This window comes from Mustela putorius, unplaced genomic scaffold, assembly GCF_011764305.1.
Source record: "Mustela putorius furo isolate JIRA1106 unplaced genomic scaffold, ASM1176430v1.1 tig00003845_pilon_pilon_pilon, whole genome shotgun sequence".
NCBI classification, from domain to species: Eukaryota; Metazoa; Chordata; class Mammalia; order Carnivora; family Mustelidae; genus Mustela; species Mustela putorius.
The window spans coordinates 35,343,293-35,364,170 of NW_025421998.1; the positions used below are offsets into that span (position 1 = coordinate 35,343,293).

The following is a 20,878-nucleotide window of genomic DNA, read 5'->3' on the forward strand; positions in this document are numbered from 1 at the left end:
GCAGCAGGATAATGGCATATCCACACTGGGTCATTAATTTATCATCAGAATTATTACTGCCTCATAGGAGGCCAGTACTCTAAAGTTTCCAAAGTGATTTTCAAATCTAATACCTCATTGAATGCTTCTAGCACAATGAACTTAATAGAAGAAGATACCTATCTTACAAATAGAGGCTGAGGCTTAGAAGAGGTCATTTGCCCAAAGGCACAAATTTAGTAGGCTGAAAGGTCTACACTGAAATTTAGTGTTTTTCAATTATTTCAGGATGTCAAAGACTCAAATTAAATTTTTACATTAAATCTAAACTCTTTAAATATTACCAATGTTGTTAGGCAGAGTATTTTAGAATTATTATTAACACCTTCTTGTGCCAAATCCCAGATAGGTCCTGATCACAGTCTGTTAATGTTCCAAAATACTGAAATATGTTTCTAGTCATATCCTTTGAAAAATCCCTTATTATAATCTGAAAATTTTTAATTTCAATTATGGCTTCCCGCCTTACTTCTTTATTCTGCTTTTAAAACCAGAAACAAAAACATTACTGTTTAGTCCAGAAGGCTGAATATTACTTTGAAATCAAAATACTTTTTTAAGTAATAAATTTTCTCATCTTAACTACTAGCTGAAAAATAGGTATTTTAAAACAGTGTAATAATAACCATGAATGCAAGTTACTTAATTCCTCATTAATAAATTTAATAAAATTAATAAAATTCCTTTTATTTAGCATCTAAAGTACATAAAGATTGATAAAACTTATACTTTACCTTTGACAACTGATGGAACAATAAATAATGCTGCTTCTCTCCCCGTCTTCTCCCCATCCAGAGGAAATGTCTTCATTAGTACCACTCGCTTTCCTAACCATTTTTAAAAATCAGTGAAAATAAAAATAATGGGCTTTTAAATTTTATAAATTTCCTTGAGAATTAGAAAAAAAATTATTTTAATTCCAGTGCAGCTAACAGTGTTATATTAGTTCCAGGCTTACAATATAGCAATTCAACAAATCCATATATTACTCGGGGCTCATTAAGATAAGTATACTCTTAATCTCCTTCACTATTTCCCCCATCTTCCAACCCAACCCCTCAGTAGTAACCATTGGTTTGTTTTCTGGTTAAGAGCTAATTTTGGTTTGTCCCTTTTTCTTTTTTGAGAACTAGAATTTTTTTTAAAAGGCAGTATTAAGAGGAGTTCAAATAGGGTGCCTGGGTGGCTCAGTGGGTTAAGCCTCTGCCTTTGGCTTGGGTCATGGTCTCAGGCTCCTGGATCCCAGGAGCTTCCCCCCTCTCTGCCTGCCTGTCTGCCTACTTGTTTTCTCTCTGTCAAGTAAATAAATAAAATCTTAAAAAAAAAAAAAAAAAGCTGCCAGGAAATTTTCTAAGAGTACTACTCCTTTCTCTGGGCCAGAGGACATCTTTGTTAACATTGACACCACTTTCATCCCCCATCTGGGTAAATGGACCAAGTGACAGAGGTTGGCTAATTCATAGCAAATTATGACTTGTCTATCTTAGCTCAAATATGTGACTTGGATATAGGTCTCAGGAATGTGATCTCAGGAAATATCCTGATAACTGTAACAATTTATTAATAGTAAAAGAAGTCTAAATGAAAATTTATCAGAGAACACCAAGACCGAGGTAGAAAAGACTGACAAATTTGTGGCATCCAAAAAGAGCCTTTGGGTCACCCATAAGGATAGTTCTTTTTTTTTTTTTTTTTAAGCTAAGCTCAATTTCTAGACAATTTTATCTTATTAAAAAGTCAATCTGATAATTAGGAAAAGAAGATTCTCTTTGCAGGACTCAGAATATGTATCAAGGATCTGTACATTTATGCAATAACTTATTATAATCTTGAGTTATAATGCTTAGAGCCCCAATAATTCAGGCCCTATTGGGAAGGTTACCTATTGGAAAGGTAAAAAATGATGAATGATAGCTCCAAAAATTATGAATCAGAGGCTTATAGTTCAGCTATCTCTACAGAACAAATACCCAAAATAGTAATTCAAATCACAAGATTCAGCCCTATCTCTGCAACAAAAACATGAATGAGACAAACTCTACAAAGATTAATAGGAAAAAAACAACAACACTGAATAAACTAAAGTATGCCTTACCTCATCAACAACGGTTTTTAATAGCCATTTGACTGAAATTAGCTTTAGCTTCTTAATAATAATGCCTAAATCTTGGATATAGTTTACATTTCTCTAACTTTTAAGTTTTCTCTCACGTTTTGTGAGGCTACAGCCTGAGAAAATTATCATTAATTTCTAAACAGTTTCCTAGGCTATATATTACCTAATATTTTAAATGGTGACTGAACCTTTCAAGTTTAATACTTCAGTAATTCAGTTTGGCTCTTTGAAAAAGCTCTTCTTCCTGTGACCAAATAGGAAGAAACCTCTATCACCTGACAACTTACAGGATTCTAATCCATGAATCTTTTTTTTTTTTAAAGATTTTATTTATTTATTTGACAGACAGATATCACAAGTAGGCAGAGAGGCAGGCAGAAAGAGAGAGAGAGGGAAGTAGGCTCCCTGCTGAGCAGAGAGCCCGATGCAGGGCTCGATCCCAGGACCCTGCGATTATGGCCTGAGCCAAAGGCAGAGGCTTAACTTTCATTTAGTATGATGCAAGGTTTTTAGTTTCCTCTGTCCTGAAGTAGAAAACTAAAAATAGTAGTTCAGGGATACTTAACTAGAGAACTATACTTCTAGCAAAAGTGATCTGTATTTTCTTTGTTTTCAAGCCACTCTTTGGTTTCCTGTTCCTACTGAACAAATCATTAACACTGCAACTTATTTAACTATTTTCAACTTAAATATTATAGTCAAGTTTTTTTTTTTATATAAGACTTTATTGAGAGAGAGAAAGAATGAGCTGGGGTGGGGAGTACAGGCAGCACAGAATGAGGAAGCAGGCTCCCTGCTCAGCAGGGACTGGATCCCAGGATCCAGGATCATGACCCAAGCTGAAGGCAGACATTTAACTGACTGAGCCACCCAGGAGCCTTATAGTCAAGGTATTTCTTGAAGGGCATTGTTATAACTTAAAAAAAGCTTTCTGATTCTTTAAAAAATTTTTTTGAAGATTTTATTTGAGAGTGAGGGAGAGAAAATGCATGCCTGTGAAAGGAGGGTGTGGAGGGGAGAGAGAGGCAGAGAATCTCAAGTAGACTCCTTGCTATGTGCGGAGCGGGAGGCAGTTGGATCACACAAGCCCAAGATCATGCCCAGAGCTTAAACTAAGAGGTGGATGCTTAACTGACTGAGCCACCCAGACACCCCTCAAGTTTTTTTTTTAAATGGAAAGGTACATAAAAAGAAATTGATCTCCACACCTTTTTTTTAAAAAAAGACTTTATTCTTAAGTAATCCTTACACCCAACATGGGGCTTGAACTCATGACTCCAAGATTAAAAGTCACACACTAACAAATGAGCCAGCTAGGCAACCCAGAAAAAAATGATCTTAACACATGTTTAAAAATATCTTTCTCTACAAGCATTGAAAGCAAACTATATTTAAAAAAAAAAGAAAAAAGAAAAAAGTTTCCTACCTCTAATACCCTGGTTTGCAGGAGAAATTGGTTTGGTGGTTTCTACTACATAATCCAGTATGCCTTGTGTTATTTCACTGTTGCCCTGAAGTTTAGTTTCCAACAAAACTTTCTTTCTCTTTTTTTTCTGTCCTTCAATGGGAACTTCATGCAATAAAATCTTAGATGAGAAAAATTAAAGAGACAAAGCTTAAAATCAAGTTTACTTGCCCTAGAATACAGTAAGTCAGCAGTCTTTCTTAACCCCAGCTTCATATTAGAATATCCTGGGAAGCTTTTGAGACAATAGCAATGTCTAGTGAGTGGGGCCCTGGTACTGGAAGTTTTCAAGTTCTCAGATGATTCCACAGTGCAGCTAGGATTGAGAACTAGTTAACCCAGAGCACTGCAGAAGCAGTAGCATCCTGAGAGCCTCTGTGGTATCTTTTAATAGGTTTCAGGTAACTAACCTTAAAAAAGCAATTTGAGCAAAGTGCTAGAGAAATTAGTTGGAGGTAGGTTAGATTAGCAGTATTCTATGATGCTTGGAATCTGTTATAGATAAGATAATTTTGTTTTAGGGTTTTGGGGGGTTTTTTGGCTTCAATCACATTTTTTAATATAATTAATACAATTCGGGACTACAGAGAAGTAACTTAATTGTCTAGAACTTTAATTAAAGGTAAAAAGATATTTTTAAATGCACTATAAAAAGGAGTTCTTTAGGGAAATAGCCAAGAACAATATTTACATTGAATTTGAAATGAGTTGACTTCTGCAACTTTAATTTTTGAGAGCCATTTCATAAATCATACTAAAAACTGAATCTATATGTTATAAGGAGAACTCACGTGACTATCTTTTAATGTCTAATAATTTACCTATTAATCAATAGAAAAATGGTCAAAAGGCATGCAACAGACAAAAGAACTTCGTGATGGGCAGAGATATAGGAGGGTCAATTCTATTTTTTCAAGATCTAGGTTGTCAACAAGAATTTAGAGGAGATAATAAGACTTTATGTAAATGAAAATGACATTCAGTGGTAGCAAATCAAATGTCAGTAAATTGTTCTTACTTCATATGACTTGGCTCTGTATTCCCGAGAATTGAGACTGGCAGTATTCTTTGGACGAATAACAGCAACATATGCATCTTCTATGTTTTCTGGATTTCCCATTGCTTTACAAAACAAACACAGAAATCCTCTGCAATATTAAAAGATACATAATTAGCATAATCACTTTGAAAAACAATTTTAAAAATAACATGTTTATTTTTCTATCTTGGAATATATATACTACCTAAAAGGTAAGCCAGAGATGACTATCTTTATCCTGAACTACTCAAAACCTTAACTTATAATTTTAAGATTTCCTCTTGGTCCTTTTTCACTTTTCTGTGAAAAGTAAAAAAATTTTAATGGAGATACATACTTTTGTATGTCTGAACTGCATAAGAATCTGCCTTTTGGACCTAAAAAAAAAAAAAAAGTGATATGATTATAAAATATCTTCTAAATACTAAGCAAATAATGACCTAAATACTACACTTATTTTCCATACATGACACAAGTAAATGTCATATTGTTAATAGTGTGGAAGCTGGAAATAGGCAGCTGCCATTGACATTATTTCCAAAATCTTTAGAAAGAACCTTGATATTTGACATTTGGATAAGCTAAAGTGTACCTTATAATATTCCTTGGCAATGACTATCATAGTCAAAAACTTGTGGTCAGTGGATAAAATCTTTTAATGTGGACTTGCGAGTATTTTTCTACTTCCATTATCAATTCCCTAGATAACTCCAGCATTTTCTTCCAAATATGTATTTCACACACACACACACACACACTTCCCCCCAGACTGATTTTAAGTGTCCATTGAGGAACTTCCAACAAGTATTTGTATTTCAAGCACTACCTACCTTGCTTAAAAAAAAAAAGAAAAGACATTGTATTGTGAATACACCCTATAACATATGTAGCACATAACATTTTTCTATTAAGCACCTAAAAGAAAAATCAAGTAATCTTTAGTTTTCTAAACACAATTTAAAGCAATCAATTTCTGTGCTGGTCAACTTATATTTAAAAAAAATCTGGCAAAATGCTTTGTTAATACTCACCATTTCTCTGGAATATTTAGTACTGCACAGTACACTTTTTTTTTTAAGATTTTATTTATTTATCTGACACAGAGAGAGAGATCACAAGTAGGCAGAGAGGCAGGCAGAGAGAGAGGAAGGGAAGCAGACTCTGTGCTGAGCAGAGAGCCTGATGTAGGGCTTGATCCAGGACCCTGGGATCATGACCTGAGCCGAAGGCAGAGGCTTTAATCCACTGAGCCACCCAGGTGCCCCCATAATGCAGTATTTGTCCTTCTCTGTCTGGCTCTTTTCCACCCTCAGCATAATGCTCTTCAGGTCATCCATGTTGTTGCCAATAACAGAATTTCCTTCTTTTTAGAGAGTGAATAATATTCCATTATATTTATATGACACATTTTCTTGATCCCATTTTCTTTAACCCATTGAGCCACCCAGGCGCCCCTATTTCATTCCTTATTAGAAGAATTTTTAGATCTAAATTATTCTTATAATTACTTGTCATTTTTCAAATTTTAATTTTTTATATATATATAAAATATAGATAAGGCTATTCCATATCAGATTACTTCAATCAGAATGTAGATAACATTTTACTATAATGAATTTATACACATTTTATGCACTTTGGAATTCTTTGTAGAGAAATGAAATCTAGTAAATTGTATAGAAATTAAATACTATAAGATTTTTAAAAAAAGATTTTATTTATTTATTTGACAGAGAGATCACAAGTAGGTATAGCAGCAGGCAGAGAAAGAGGAGGAAGCAGGCTCCCTGCTGAGCAGAAACCCGATGTGGGGCTTGATCCTAGGACCCTGAGATCATGACCTGAGCTGAAGGCAGAGGATTTAACCCACTGAGCCACCCAGGTGCCCCTACACTTAACTTTCAAAAGATAAATATGATTAAGAAAAAAGGCATAACCATGAGGATTATAGTATTTTGTTTTTATATCATTCAATGTAAACATATCCCTGAAAGATTCTAACAACTGATTTTCAAGAAATATTCATATTTGACTATTTGAAATATACACATTCCCTGTTACATGAAAGAAGAAAACTAAGGCTTAAGTTAGGAAAAGAATAAAAGCTACTAACATACCAAGGCAAAACTGCTAAGGCAAAAACACAAGCAGAGGGACTGGAAAAGAGTAACTCGAGCTAAAAATAATAGAGAAAGGTAGAGTTAAAGTTAGCTTAGAAGTAAAACTTAGTCTATGTAAAACTTAGTCTATGTTTAGACTAAGTTTTAGATAATTCAAGTGACTAAGTGGCACTTTCTTATGGCTCATTCTATTCTGAAAAATGCTTAGGCATAAATGATAATGTTCCAAGCAATGAGACCTTACAAATATGCAGAAGTGGTTCTCAGTTGGGGGTGGTACCCTACATGGCATCCTTTGGAAATATGTAGGGACATTTCTGGTTATCACTGTGACTGGGAAAGGGGAGGTGTGCAAATGCCATTTAGTCCCCATGGGGCAGGCTTTTCAATATTTCTTTGCTATACCATACAGTCCTATTTAACAAAGAGTAAATAATATCTTCAAAAAAAAATTTGAAATGTTGGGTACTGATGAACAAACTAAAGCCTTTTACACCAGAGAAAAACAGAAGATATAGTATGTGAATATGGGTATTATAAATTTAATAAGCACAAGTCAAAGTTGACAAGAGGATTTACCAGTTTGCAAAGTGCATGCTAATAGAAATTACTACCAATGATCAGAATGGGTTTTCATAAGTAAAAACCAAAAAATGGGACTTTATCTTGGGTCTCTATAAAATGTTCCTGAGACAGGAAATGATCTACCTTCTTCCATCCTTAAGCAATGTTTCTCAATCTTTTTAAACATATGTCAACTTTAAATAACCAAACTAAGCCAAACCCACAAAACTTTTCTGTCCACATCGTGATTTTATCAGGTTGTCCTTAAGTCCTTATTGCTTTTGTTTTCTGAACATTTAATGTTTGTAAAATAATGTGAATAGCTAACACCTACAGTGATTATGTGCCAGACACTATGCTAAGTGCTTTCCATATATTAATTTATTTTATTCCCCCTAAACCCGATGAAGGTAGACATTATCACCCCCATTTTACAGGAAAAAAAAGCTGAGATGGAGTAGCTAAGTTACTTGATCCTTCTGCATTCTCCTAGAACAATTCACGATTTTAAAGCATTATAACATTAAAAAGAAGAGATGGAGACTAAATGTAAGAATTCTTCTACAGGGATTTGCTGACCATAAAAATCTCATCCTTTTGCTACAAAGGGAGGAAGTATTAATAAAGTAGATTAGGAAAAAGCCATCGGTGCTGCTCCTATGTTAGCTTGCTTTCTTTTTGTCCATTCAACCAATTCTACTAATCATCACTTATCAAGGTCAACAAGTGTCACTGATAATTTTCAAAAGCTTTTTGTTAATTCACATTCTGTTTTGTAATTTAAGACATTTAATAATCTTCAAATTGCTTTTGAAGGCAATTACAGTGAATTTGGCTTACAGAGAAGGAACTAAGTAATACTGGCATTGGGAACCAAATGAAATTCTACAGTGAAGACCAAGGTTATTTAGAGGAGCATGATTTCATGCTTAGCATATGTAAATATGTTATCTATCAGCTGCTGCTGTAGTTCTGCAACCCAATTCTAAGAGAACTAACTAATACAGTAGCATGGGGTTAACGGGCAAAGGTCATGGAGTGAATTGTTTTTATATTGTTATGAAAACACATTTGTATTTCTGGCATTTCCCCCAAATAAGATGAGGCTATCAAAGCAGTTAAGAGACTGTAGATGCAGAGAGAAAGACGTATTTGCAAACTGTGAAGGCACACAAGCTCTCCAACAGAGTGAGAAGGGAATGGGAGTGAGATCCAGAGTTGGGCCAGCTACATCAAAGATTTCTTTTGAAGATTAAAAAAAAAACAACAACAACCACTATGAATAAAAAGCAAAGAAGGCCAGAAAGCCTCAAAAGATGGAAAGAAGTGTAGGGGCGAGCTAAGCTGGAATGACAGGTTGTAAATCGCTTTCCCTGAAATGACAAAATAACAATCTGCCTAGGTTTTTCCTCTGCCACCACCCACCAACGTCCACGTCCTTTCCTGAAAGGGCGTGCAGGGCTCTTTCCTCAAAGAGCTGCCACCCCAAGAGTGGCTTTGGCTTCTTTGTTACTACTTGTAAGAAATAAATTCCTTGCCTGGAGAAACTAGATGTGGAGATAGTTCAGCCTCCCACCTCTTGTTTTCTCTCGCTGGAGTCTGGTCCTCGCTCCTCCTCGTCTCACCCGCGAGGGCGGCCGAGCACCTCCCGGGCCGCTACATTCAACTCACTGGGTGGGACAGTCACCTGCGGGGCGGGGTGCCGTCACCGCTTTCTCATTCCTCCTTCCCTTCTGTTTCCCAGCAGCCGGGCCTAACTTCCTGTGACAGGAAAACCCTTGGTGGCCACCAGAAGTCTCCGGGCGTGTTCGGCCGCTCTTCCCAAAACGTGCCTTAAAAGCTCGGGGCTCTGGACTCGGAGCAACTCTTGTGGACTAATTCTTTATTGTCCTTCCCTCTTCTCGCACCTCGGCACGATACCACCCTCCCCCGAAGTTAAGGGTTTCCAGGTCTTCAAACGCTTTTCCTTTCCATCCCGCCGCTACCGGGGCGAGGAAATCACTTCCGGGTTTACACCCCTTGCAGCGTCGCAGTTGGCGGCGGAAGAGCTTCCGGGTCGACGGGCGAGCTGCTGTCGTTCCTGCTGCTTCCCGCTGGGGCTGCGGGCTGTCTGGGGTTGGTGGCGGTGGCTCGAGGACAGAGGTGGCAGCGGCCGGCAGGCCAGCGGCTGAGCCGGCGGCGGGGGAGGGGAAGAGGGCGGCCCGGGCTGCGTGCGCGCGCACAAGGCTGGAGCATGAGCCGGACTTGACCGCGAGGCGGAGGCAAAAGCCACCGCCCCCTCTTCCCCTCCCTTGAGTGAGGCAGCGCGGCGGCCAGAGAGGGATGGGGGGCGCCCGCCCAGTCTGAGTCTCGTCGCGGGCGCCTCCGTCTCACGCAGGGTTCCTCGCGGGCCTCTAGTGCGCACCCTCAGCCCCAGCAGCCTCTGCCCCGCGGGCGCACCCGGGCAAGCGAGGAGGGGGCGCCCGCCTGGGTGGGTGGGGCGGGGAGGGTACCTGAGGTCACCTGCTCCGCGCGAGAGGCAGAGGCGGCCACGGCGGTGGCAGAACTGCAGAGCTGCGGGGTCCATCTGACTCTTACCCTCAGCCCGGGAAGTAACCGTAAGTCTCAGCTTCACCATACGAGTGTGTATGAGGCTGTCTCAACCCTTTTTGGGCTCCGAGTTCAGCGCTGCCTAGTTCACGCCCTCACGGGTTTCCCAGTAATGTGTCTCCTCCCTTTTGTAGAGGATTGTACCCTTCTCTGTCCCCATCCCTGAACAGGCAACCTCCTCCGTCGGTCCCATGGGGCTTTTTTCTCCCAGCGAATTGCAAGTCTCAGTGGCGCGTCCCATCCTCCCCAGCCAGATGCATCTCCTTGTCCCTCTGTCCTCAAAGATATGTGCCCTCCCTCTCTTTCTCTCTCTATCCCAGACATCGCAACCTGCGCCCCCGCCCCCCATTTTTTGAGACAGAAAGCCACGGGTTCAGCGGATCTCGTGGGCTAGAGGGTCTTGAGCGGATGGGTGAAAGTGCTCTGCATCGTCAGGATGGGTGGGGATAGGTGCCCATAGCTCTGATGGACCTTTATTTTTGCAGCCTCTGACACCAAAACAAAAGAATGGGTCGTTCCCTGGACCTTCATTCCTCTCGCTTCCTAACTGTTTAAGCTCTATTCTGTACATTGCTGTTTGAGTCGCAGGAAATTGGAACTAGAGCTGTAATTAAGCATCTCCTGAGGTTTCAAGAATTAGTCTCACAAGCTATGTTCACACGGAATTGGCATATTAAACAATCTTGTATTGGAATGAAGAGCCATTCCAGAATAGCTCTGCTAGTAGAGCTGAGAAACGAATTTAAAAACAAAGGTCTAATATTTCCAGTATGTTTTTATGTCTTTAAATAATTTTTAGTGTTTTGGAGTTACGTTTCGTTCTTAATTTACGAAGTGTGTGTGTGTGTGTATGATGTGGAAAAAAAAAAGTGTTGCATTGTTAGTGGTTAAAGTGGTTTTGAAAGATCGTGTCAGCTTGTATTTGGTAAGATATTACTTTAAGTCGTTAATTTCAGAGAGACTTTTTTACTGATTTAGATCAGCCACCTACAGATGTTACAAACTTGTGCCTATGACCTTACTGTTTCTTAGTTTAAAAAAGAAATTAACTGTGAAATTAACTGTGAAATTCAGTGTGCATTTCCAGATTTGAGGGTAGGCATTTTTTTTTCTTCTTAAATTTAGTTTGCTTTTTAAACTGGCAAACTGCAGAACTTTCCAGAAATTAGACTAAAAAATAATTGTAATGCTGTCAGTGACTGAACAGTAGCTCTTAACACGCCAGCATGGTGGTAACACTTTTCAGGGCACTATAGGAAGTAATAATAACAAGAATAATTTTATTCTGCATAATGCAGTTCTTTGTTACTATTCTGTAAATTGTTCTGTAATGTAAATTGGTAGCCTTGGTTTATTTTTTTTTTCTAAAAATATAGTCATTATGTTAAGAAAGGTAGATGTGTTTAATGTTGATTTTGGTGGTGGTTTTCAAAACCTTCTTTTAGTACTTGATTTGGATCTATTACTTGATTTGTTACTTTATACTGTTCACAGATTTTAGTTTGAAGTAGGCCCAGGAGACGTAGCTCCAGCTGTCTGTCTGGAAGTATACTTTACTGGCTTGTTTCAGAAGCCAAGCTCTATACAGAGTTGAGTATATTATTAAAGGTATGGTTTTGCTTTTCAGAAAATTGATGAGTTTCCAAATGTGAGTGAGGTTAATTGGCTATAACTTGGAAGAGTCTTTTTCCTTCTTTCTTTCTTTTTTTAAAGTCTATTGATCCTGTTATTTTTGGAAGGAGTGTGGGGAAGATAGCACTGTATTTTCATATTACACTTTTTCCGCCTGCCAACAACACTGGGAATTTTGAGTTTTCAATATGAAAATTTTCCAAAACCATGCAGATTATGCCATAAGGCTGAGTTCTAACAGGTGGCTGCTGAGAAAAAAGTTTTTTTAGTTACTCTTCTGTACTCTATAGCACTGCCCACTTTTGAGAGACCTGATTTTCTTTCTTTCCTCTTCCTTTTCTGGAGTATGCAGTTGAACTTGTGAAAGTGAAATCTGTGTATTTACATTGTACTTGTAAGTAAAAGTTCAAGCTAATTTTCACATATAAATAGATGGAAGAACTTGAATTAAGCTCATCTGAGTCTCCTCATGGAAGTCTCCTTATGGAAGTTAGAAAAGATTCCTCAGTGCTTTGGGTGCTTTTTTCTTCTTTGAGGATGAACACATTTATTTAGATGAAATTTTAAAATACTTTTCTGTAATATTAGACTTATATGTGACACATATCCCAAAACAGATTTGAAAGTGACTTGATCATTATTTAAAAGACCAGTCTGAGAGGAATTGCTATGCATGGTTTAAAAATGCTTATCAGTATTTTATTTCCTTTCTGAAAGTCATTGCTTAGGGAAGAGTAATTTCTGGACTTTAAGTTTATTTTTCAGACAGTCTTAGACTGCCTTTTTTTTCTTTTGAGATAACTTACTTTCATACTTATTTCATTTCAGTAAACCTTTATTGAATGCCTACTGTATGTGCCAGGCACTATGTTAGTTACTGGGACTACAGTATAAATAAATTGTGATTGGTTTCCTCATTGAATTTGCCGGTCTAGTTTTTGACTGTGATCCTATCCATTTGCCTTTACAGACATCTCTAATAGGTGTTGAAGTCACTTTATTGTATTTGGGGTTATTTCATATCTTTTCAATAAGAATAAATACATTAAATGCCATTTATGAGTACTTGTACTAACATGCTAAAGCCTTTATATACTAATTTTATCCAGTTCTTAAAACGGTCCTACAAAGTTTTAAATCTCCATTTAAAAACCATACAGATTATGATTTATAGTAGTGCTGAATGTTGTTTTACTTGTAATATGCTAGAGAAGATTCAACCTTAAGATGCCTCTATAAGAAAAAGATGCTGTAATATAGTTATAGCAATTTTTAATTCTCTAATAATGCTTTGAATAGATTTTCATTAATGATTAATGATTGTTTAATAAATATTAATATCATTTGTTTTCTAAAGCACATGAATTATATTCTATCAATGTAATAATCAGTAGTTGTTGAAACCTTAGAAAAAATAGTTCTGAAGTTCATTATGGTTAACTGAAATATAGATCTTCAGGCATGTATAATTTTTTTCTCCTAGTTCCCACAGTGGGAACAACAGCTTATAAAATGTTCTTTAAAGTGTGTGTATTCTCCAGGAAAGATAGGGTGTTGAGTTACATGAAATCTATTCAACTTTTTGAGTATAATTTTAATAACTGTCTAATGTCTTGGAGAGTGTTGGTCTCTGCAGTGAAAATATCTTTCTTCAGATTACAAAATAATCTTGCTCATCTTTTAGGATATATGCTTTACCAGCAGTTTGATACAGTTTAGTCTAATCCTCTCAGAGCCTCTCACATTATTTTAAAAGACCATCTTCCACTGTCAACTGTCTTCTCCAAAAACCTCATTGTATTCTTAACTTTTTATTCTGTTTTTGTTGTTTTGTTTTGTTTTGCTTTTACCATAAACTTTCAAGCATTTGCCATTCTTTTTTTTTTTAAACTTTTTTTAAAAATTTTATTTATTTATTTGTCAGAGAGAGAACGAGCGAGAGTGAGCATAGGCAGACAGAGTGGAAGGCAGAGTCAGAGGGAGAAGCAGGCTCCCTGCAGAGCAAGGAGCCCGATGTGGGACTCGATCCCAGGACGCTGGGCTCATGACCTGAGCCGAAGGCAGCTGCTTAACCAACTGAGCCACCCAGGCGTCCGCATTTGCCATTCTTGAGGTTAAGACCTTTGCTCCTGGTTATGCACTTCTGTTCTTAGGACTATAGAGCAGATACTATTCCTCCTTCAAGTTCCCAAGAAAGGTAATCCTTGATGTTTTCTTGTCCTCAGTCAGACATATTATTTTAAAGATTTTTTTTAAAAATGTATTTATTTGACAGAGATCACAAGTATGCAGGGAGGCAGTTATTGTTGTTTGCTTTTGTAAAAGATGGTATTTAAAAACAAAGATTTAGAGGCTCAGTGTGCTTATTGTTAGTGGGATGTCATTACTTTTGGAACTAGGAAATGTATGACTCTGAGTATGGTTTGTATACTCAGACATATAGGAGGCAGGCAGAGAGAGAGGAGGAAGCAGGCTCTCCATGGAGCACAGAGAGTCCGATGTAGGGCTGGATCCCAGGACCCTGGGATCATGACCTGAGCCGAAGGCAGAGGCTTCAACCCACTGAGCCACCCAGGCGCCCCAGTCAGACTATTTTAACTTGACGTAGATAGTTTTTTTCCTTTCCACATAGCAGAATTCTTGATACCCAGGTCACTATTTTCTGATTAGAACAATATTGGGAGTTCCTGTTCATGTATATAACAGTGACTAAATTATAAATGTGTTAGGTGCTAGGACCTTTAAGATGAGTAAATCAAGATTCCTTTCTTCATTGAATTGTAACATGCCTATTGAAAATCCATGAAGATAAAGGAACTTCATTTAAAAACATTGAGATGCTCTTTTCCAAATGAGCATAAAAACATTGTCCTCCCTAATCTATCCTCTCAGAGTATTGTAAAGGAAAGTTTGTAAGTAAAATTTAAGCCAGGATTTTTATTCTGTTTTCTGACCTCAGGCAGAAAAGTTGATTTACAGAAAAGATGACTTTCTCTGACTTTCAGGAAGATGCCAAAACAGGGCAAAGAATTGTTAATATTTTACTGCATTTCTTTCTATTGCCTGCTTTTTTTCTCTTTCCATACATACATTACATATGTGTGTGTGTATTTGTGTAAAAATACATGCATACATACCCATTATTATAGTCTTTTTTCTGAACCTTTTGGAGCAAGCAGCAGACATGGTGTATCATCACCTGTAAACACTGTGTCTGTTTTTTTCAAAAGCAAGGCACTCTCTTCTCTAACCAACATAAACCCCTCTAAATCAGAAAATAAGTGTTGGTACAACACTACTGCCTAGTCCAAGGAAACTTATTCATATTTTATCAATGGTTGGAACAATATCTCTTACTCTTCTGGGCCAGGATTCTATCCAGGAATATATATTATATTTCATCGTCATGTTTCTTCAGACTTCTTCAGCCTCATTTTTTCCCCTTTTTCATGTCCATGACCGGTTTTGAAGGTACAAGGCTCTGCATTCTATAGGATGATCCTCAACGTAGGTTCGTGTAATATTCCCTCTTGACTCCAGTCAGTTCATGCATTTGTGGCAGGAATACCACAGAAATGGGTCTGTGCTCTTAGCACTTTGCATCCAGAAGCATATGATGTCATCTTTGTCACTGCTGGTGATTAAAATGTTGTTCAGAAGCGCCTGGGTGGCTTGGTGGGTTAAGCGTCTACCTCCAGCTTAGGTCATGATCCCAGGGTTCTGGGATCAAGCCCCATGTTAGGCTCCCAGAGCAGGCTCCCAACTCAGCAGAGAACCTGCTTCTCCCTTCTCCCTCTCCCTCTGTTCCTCCCCCTTCTTCTGCCCCTCTCCCTGCTTGTGAGCTCTCACTCACTCATGCTCTCTCTGTCAAATAAATAAATAAAATCTTTAAAATAAATCACCAGTCACTTTGGTATCCTTTTGTATTTGATCAGTATTTGTGGAGAGGTATTCCAAAATTATGCCGGCACCTTGTTTCTTATCAAACGTCTCTAATCACTAGCCTTAATGTGGGTATCAGTGAAGACTCTCACCTTAATTAACCACTTCTATGATGATTGCCAAATGATATTACTCTTATTTCTTCTACTTGTATTAGTTGGGATTTTATCATAAAGTGGAACTTTCCTTTCTCCCCCATTTAATTATTTGTTTATTAAATCTGTAAGGACTCATGAATTTCTATTTTATTTAATCTTTTGTGATTTGTTACTATTATTACTTATTTTGCTGTCTAAATTGTTTCTGATTTAGCCTGTGGGAGCCCCTTCAAGCTGGCTCTTATGCCTGTTTATCATGCTTCCATCTCATTCATTGTGCATTTCTGGCAGAACATGCTGTTCCTTGTTCATTCTGTGCTTTGCCTGGTCTAACCCTGGAATCAGCCATTTCTCTAAGGAATCCTGTTTGATCTTTGTTATTGTTGTTTGCTTTTGTAAAAGATGGTATTTAAAAACAAAGATTTAGAGGCTCCGTGTGCTTATTGTTACTGGGCTGTCATTACTTTTGGAACTAGGAAATGTATGACTCTGAGTATGGTTTGTATACTCAGACATATATAATACACACATGTATATTTTCCATAATTATTTCTGTACCTGGGTATGTGTATTATTAAACCATAAATTTGTCCCTGTCCTTTCAGTTCCAGTCTAATACTCCAGGGTTCTTTCTAACTTTCTTCCTTTCCGCATTTATAAATGTCTTCTCTGGAGTAGGCAATTTGGCTTCACATTAGCCTCAGTGTAGTTATCATTTGTCCAGTTGTTTGAGTTACTTCCTCAGCATGTTACCATTCTCCCTGCCATGTAGACCATCTTCTACCACCCTGTGTCATTGATTGCTGGGCCTACTGGCCTGTGCCCTTTTGTGGATCTATAACCCCTGACTGGGCCTACGACGCTGTACAGATCTCCACACAACACCTATTTATCCTTACCTCTGGCTAGTTGGCTCACTGCTCTGCTGGCCTTCCTGACATGCCTTTAGTGCCCTTTATCTACCAGCATGCAGACTGCTTTGCATGGCCCAGTATTTAATTAATTTTTTAAGATTTTCTTTATGTATTTGACAGACAGAGATCACAAGTAGGCAGAGAGGCAGGCAGGGGGTGGGGGGGGAAGCAGGCTCCCTGCCAAGCAGAGAGCCCGATGCGGGACTTGATCCCAGGACCCCGGGACCATGACCTGAGCCGAAGGCAGGGTCCTTAACCCACTGAGCCACCCAGACACCCTTATTAGTTAATTTTTAAGTGTATTTCCAGGATTTATAAACATACATATATATGATGAAATGTATACATAATTTCCCCATATAAAAATGATAATATACTATATTAATATTTTATATTAATATACTAGAATATGATATATTATATTCTACACTTTGTTTTTTTAATGACTGTATAATAATCCATTGTGTGTGCATGCACATACACGTGGACACCCCTACCTACCTGGGATTAATGATAAACAATCATAAAGTTCTTCCATCCTTATCCATTCCCCTTTGCAATATGGCTTTGCTGCTTCTCTCTAGAGGCATAATCCGTTCCTCCATCTCTTGAGTCCTGGTTGACCCTGTGATTTGCTTTAACCAATGAATATAGTGGAAGTGATATGTGAGATCTAGAGGTTAGTCCTTAAGAGACATTCCAGGGATGATTGCCTGCAACTGCCATGTAAGGAAGGTGGTCTGGCCTATAGGAGGATGAGAGAGAGGTCTTTTGAAAGTGAACCAAGACTACCCAGTGGACAGCACTTACCAACAGACATGAAAGTGGACTCCTTTGGATCTGCTAGCCCAGCTGACTCTTTAGCTGAATGTACCCACAGAGGAACCAGAGGTGAAACCAGCAAAAAGAGACAAACAAAAAGAAGCCAACCCTGCCCAGCCAGCCTACATAATTATGAGAAATAACATAATTGCTTTGAGGCATTAAGTTTGGGATGTAGCAATAGATATCTGAAACCATATCTGTGCTCATTTTAGATGTCTTGGTTGTTTCTAGTCTATCATGAACAGTATTGCAGTGAGTATCTTGTACACAATACATGCCATTTTAATTTTAATAAGTAACACTAGATTATTTTTCAGAAATGTTGATATATTTCTTATTGCCATCATTAATGTCCAAGAGTATTTCCCCCACAAGCTTATTATTGCTGATTTTTTGTTGTTGTTTTTGTAAGAAGATGAGTAGAAAGTTTCTTTTGGTGGTTAATTCTGCATTTCATTAACTTTGTGAAGCTGAGCATCATTTGATATATTAGTTGATCCTTTTGATTTTTCAGTTCTATGAATTGCTCATTCATATCTTTATTCATTTTCCTATTGGATTTTTTCCTTACCAATTTTTTGGTTCTCTTTGATATGTTGTAAGTATAATCCTTTAGCTTTCTTTGCAAATATGTTCTGTCAGTCTTTTTTGGGGGGAGAAGGTCATAGTTTTTGGCATTATTTGCCATACATTTTGGGGAGGGGGTATTTCATATAATCATTTGTGTCTTTCTCTGTAGCTCTTGCTTGTTCTGTTGTCTTGAAAATCTCTCTCTCCTATCTTAGGTAATAAAAACTTTTTCATAAATTTTCTTCTAACTTTGTATTGTCTTTCCTGTCAATGAGGAATCATGTTCATTTGCTCTAGAAATCTAAAAAACAGTGATATAAACAAATTAGGGGTGTCATTTTCCATAAGTAGTGGGAAATTAGTGGTAAGCCATGCAGATCTGTTATGGTGCTTCCACAATACTGTCAGGAATTCAGGCTTACTGGTCTTTCTTTCAGTCACCTTTAGTCCCACATGGCATTCCAGGCTGAGAAGCAACTTCCTTCAGTTTTTTCTTTCATCATTCATTGCTCTGCTTGTTTTAATTGAGGATCAAATCCATTTTGGTGACTGTACCTTATGAGGGATAAGGCCAAGACTAAGCAGGTCCCTCAAATAGCAAGCTCTTTTGAAATATTTTCTCTGTTCTTTAAAAATAATAATACTGATTTTGCTTTCTGTGTCATAATATATGTATGTACAGAATAAGGCCCCAGAATCTTTAACCCATTTGACAACTATGGGTTTTTTTTCCAAAGTTATTTACAGGCACACCAAGAAATAAACAGATTATATTCTCAGATTGGAAACTGTAGATTTTAAGAAATAGGAGTTTATCCTTATGTTCAGTAAGTAATACTATTTAAAGGCTTTTTATGTGCCAGTAACTGGTAAAAAGTGAATTTAAAACTCAATATAATGTGATCCTTGTTCTCAGAAAGTTTGCCAGGTAATTGGAAAAGCAGATTAAACATTTCATTATAATATTAGTTGGTAAATTGAGGGTATTATCAACTTAGGGAGGCAGGACATCTAACTATGTTACTTGAGGGTTGAGGAGCTATGATCAGTTACAACCCTATGAGGGTTGATGGAGAAAGTGCTTTTAAGTTGAGAATGACTTGTTGGAGCTAGCCTATTAAAAGAGGAGCTTTTTAGGGGTATGGGAAAAACATTCTAGGAGCTTTAGTAATTCAGAGGTGGGTCTAAGTTAAAGAGATAGGCTGGGATAAGATAAATTCTGGTTTAGTCAGAGACTACTCCTTAATTCCAGGGACTGGAAGCCTTGGGAAGGTTTTAAAAAGTAATTGAACAAGCTCAGATTTGTTTTTTGATAAGATATGCTGCTTGTAGTTGGTGGGGGGCACTTTGGGAAGTGGGATCAGGAGGCAAGGGCACCTACTAGATAGGAAATTTATCTGACACATTAACATCTATTCCATATTAAGAGTGCCTGGGTGGCTCAATGGTAGAGTGTGCGATTCTTGATCTTGGGGTCGTGATTTTGAGTACCATGTTGGGCATAGAACTTACTTTAAAAAAAAATAATAAAATCTGTTGCATATTAGTTAAATAAATATTCAATGAACACCTATGTGAATATGATATAATGCAGACATAAAACATTATTCCTATTCTTAAGGAGTTTATATTTTAAGGTAACTAAAAATACATATATCAACAATATGAGGTGGTATGCTAATAGGTTTCTAACCTATAAAATGAAGGCAGGTAAGGAATAGAATTAAAACCTCTAACTTGGTTTCATGGCTCCAAAGCTCATATTCTTTCCATGTGGAAGGTTGTGCTACCTTCCACAGCACTTATTTCCCTTTAACTTATTTAATTACCAGTATGTTGCTTGTAAGTTACCTCAAAACCCTTGTGAAGTAAGATTAGAGTACAGTTAAAATGGTTTTCGGCTTGGAACACAAAGTATCAAAGGAGCTGTACTCTCGCTTTCTCCAGGCAATATCTGTGGTGAATGGAGTATAACCAGGAAGATATAAATGTTGGTCAGAAAAATTGCCACATTATGTGAATGAAACAGTTATAAACAGTCTTGAGATTTATGTCTGGGAAATTCAGTATTGAACTGATAGGACAGTGGAGGACAAGACTGGCATGGCATGGTGTGTCACTAGATAGCTGAATAGCATTCTTAACAATGTCAAGGGTCCTTTTTTCCAGTTAGTAGATAGAGCATGGAATGAGAAAAGGACATCAGTATTGCCAATAAATACATACAGCAATGATTTTTTTAAAAGATTTTATTTATTTATTTGACAGACAAAGATCACAAGTAGGCAGAGAGGCAGGCAGAGAGAGAGGAGGAAGCAGGCTCCCCAAGCAGAGAGCCAGATTCGGGGCTTGATCCCAGGACCCTGGGACCACGACCTGAGCTGAAGGCAGAGGCTTTAATCCACTGAGCCACCTGGGTGCCCCACAATGGTGGTTTTTGATGATGTATTTATTTTTATTCCCAGAGAGCAGTTGAAAAGGTAAAGATTATCCTGTATCTCTTTCAATCATTCTAATGCCTCACTTTATTTAAATTTGTTAAACGAGATATTTTGACTCAGGCCAGGGAGAGAAGGCTGGAGATAATAATGTCATCCTTTGGTGTCTGTCTGTCCACCTCTGTTAGGATGTGCTTGCCATGTGATGTCTATAGGCCTCAGTTTTTCTTTCTTGTAAAATTGATACACTTGGATAAATATAGTTGACCCTTGAACAGCATGGGTCTGAACTGCGCAGGTCCATTTATTACGTGGGTTTTTAAAAATAAATACAATATAATATTGTAGATGTATTTCCTTGTGATTATCTTAGCATTCTCTTTTCTCTAGCTTACTTTATCATAAGAATACAGTATTTAATACATATAACATACGAAATATATGTTAATCAACTGTTTATGTTATTAGGCTTCCACTCAACAGTAGGCTATTAGCAGTCCAGTTGTGTTTTGGGGGAATCAAAAGTT

The 20,878-nt window shown here is 37.6% G+C and overlaps 2 protein-coding genes across 7 annotated transcripts in view; one reads left to right on the top strand and one right to left on the bottom strand.

Annotated features, from left to right (window-relative positions):
• KRIT1 (KRIT1 ankyrin repeat containing) overlaps positions 1-9,333 on the bottom strand; it is a 36,198-nt gene extending 26,865 nt beyond the window's left edge. For 2 of the 5 annotated variants that reach the window (XR_006601315.1, XM_004776442.3), the window contains exons 1-5: positions 8,882-9,333; positions 4,997-5,036; positions 4,639-4,768; positions 3,582-3,741; positions 774-866 (exon numbers count right to left, since the gene is read on the bottom strand). Coding sequence is in view for 4 of the 5 variants with exons in the window: in XM_004776442.3 (XP_004776499.1) it covers positions 774-866; positions 3,582-3,741; positions 4,639-4,740 (355 nt within the window). In the remaining variant the exon portion in view is untranslated. The remainder of the gene's footprint in view (positions 1-773; positions 867-3,581; positions 3,742-4,638; positions 4,769-4,996; positions 5,037-8,881) is intronic. The other 3 variants (XM_004776443.3, XM_004776444.3, XM_013047836.2) reach the window with 3 other exon arrangements.
• Positions 9,334-9,533: 200 nt separating this feature from the next.
• Positions 9,534-20,878, top strand: part of ANKIB1 (ankyrin repeat and IBR domain containing 1) — a 153,397-nt gene continuing 142,052 nt past the window's right edge. For both annotated transcript variants that reach the window (XM_004776445.3, XM_004776450.3), the window contains exon 1: positions 9,534-9,940. The gene's annotated coding sequence lies outside the window, so the exon portion shown is untranslated. The remainder of the gene's footprint in view (positions 9,941-20,878) is intronic.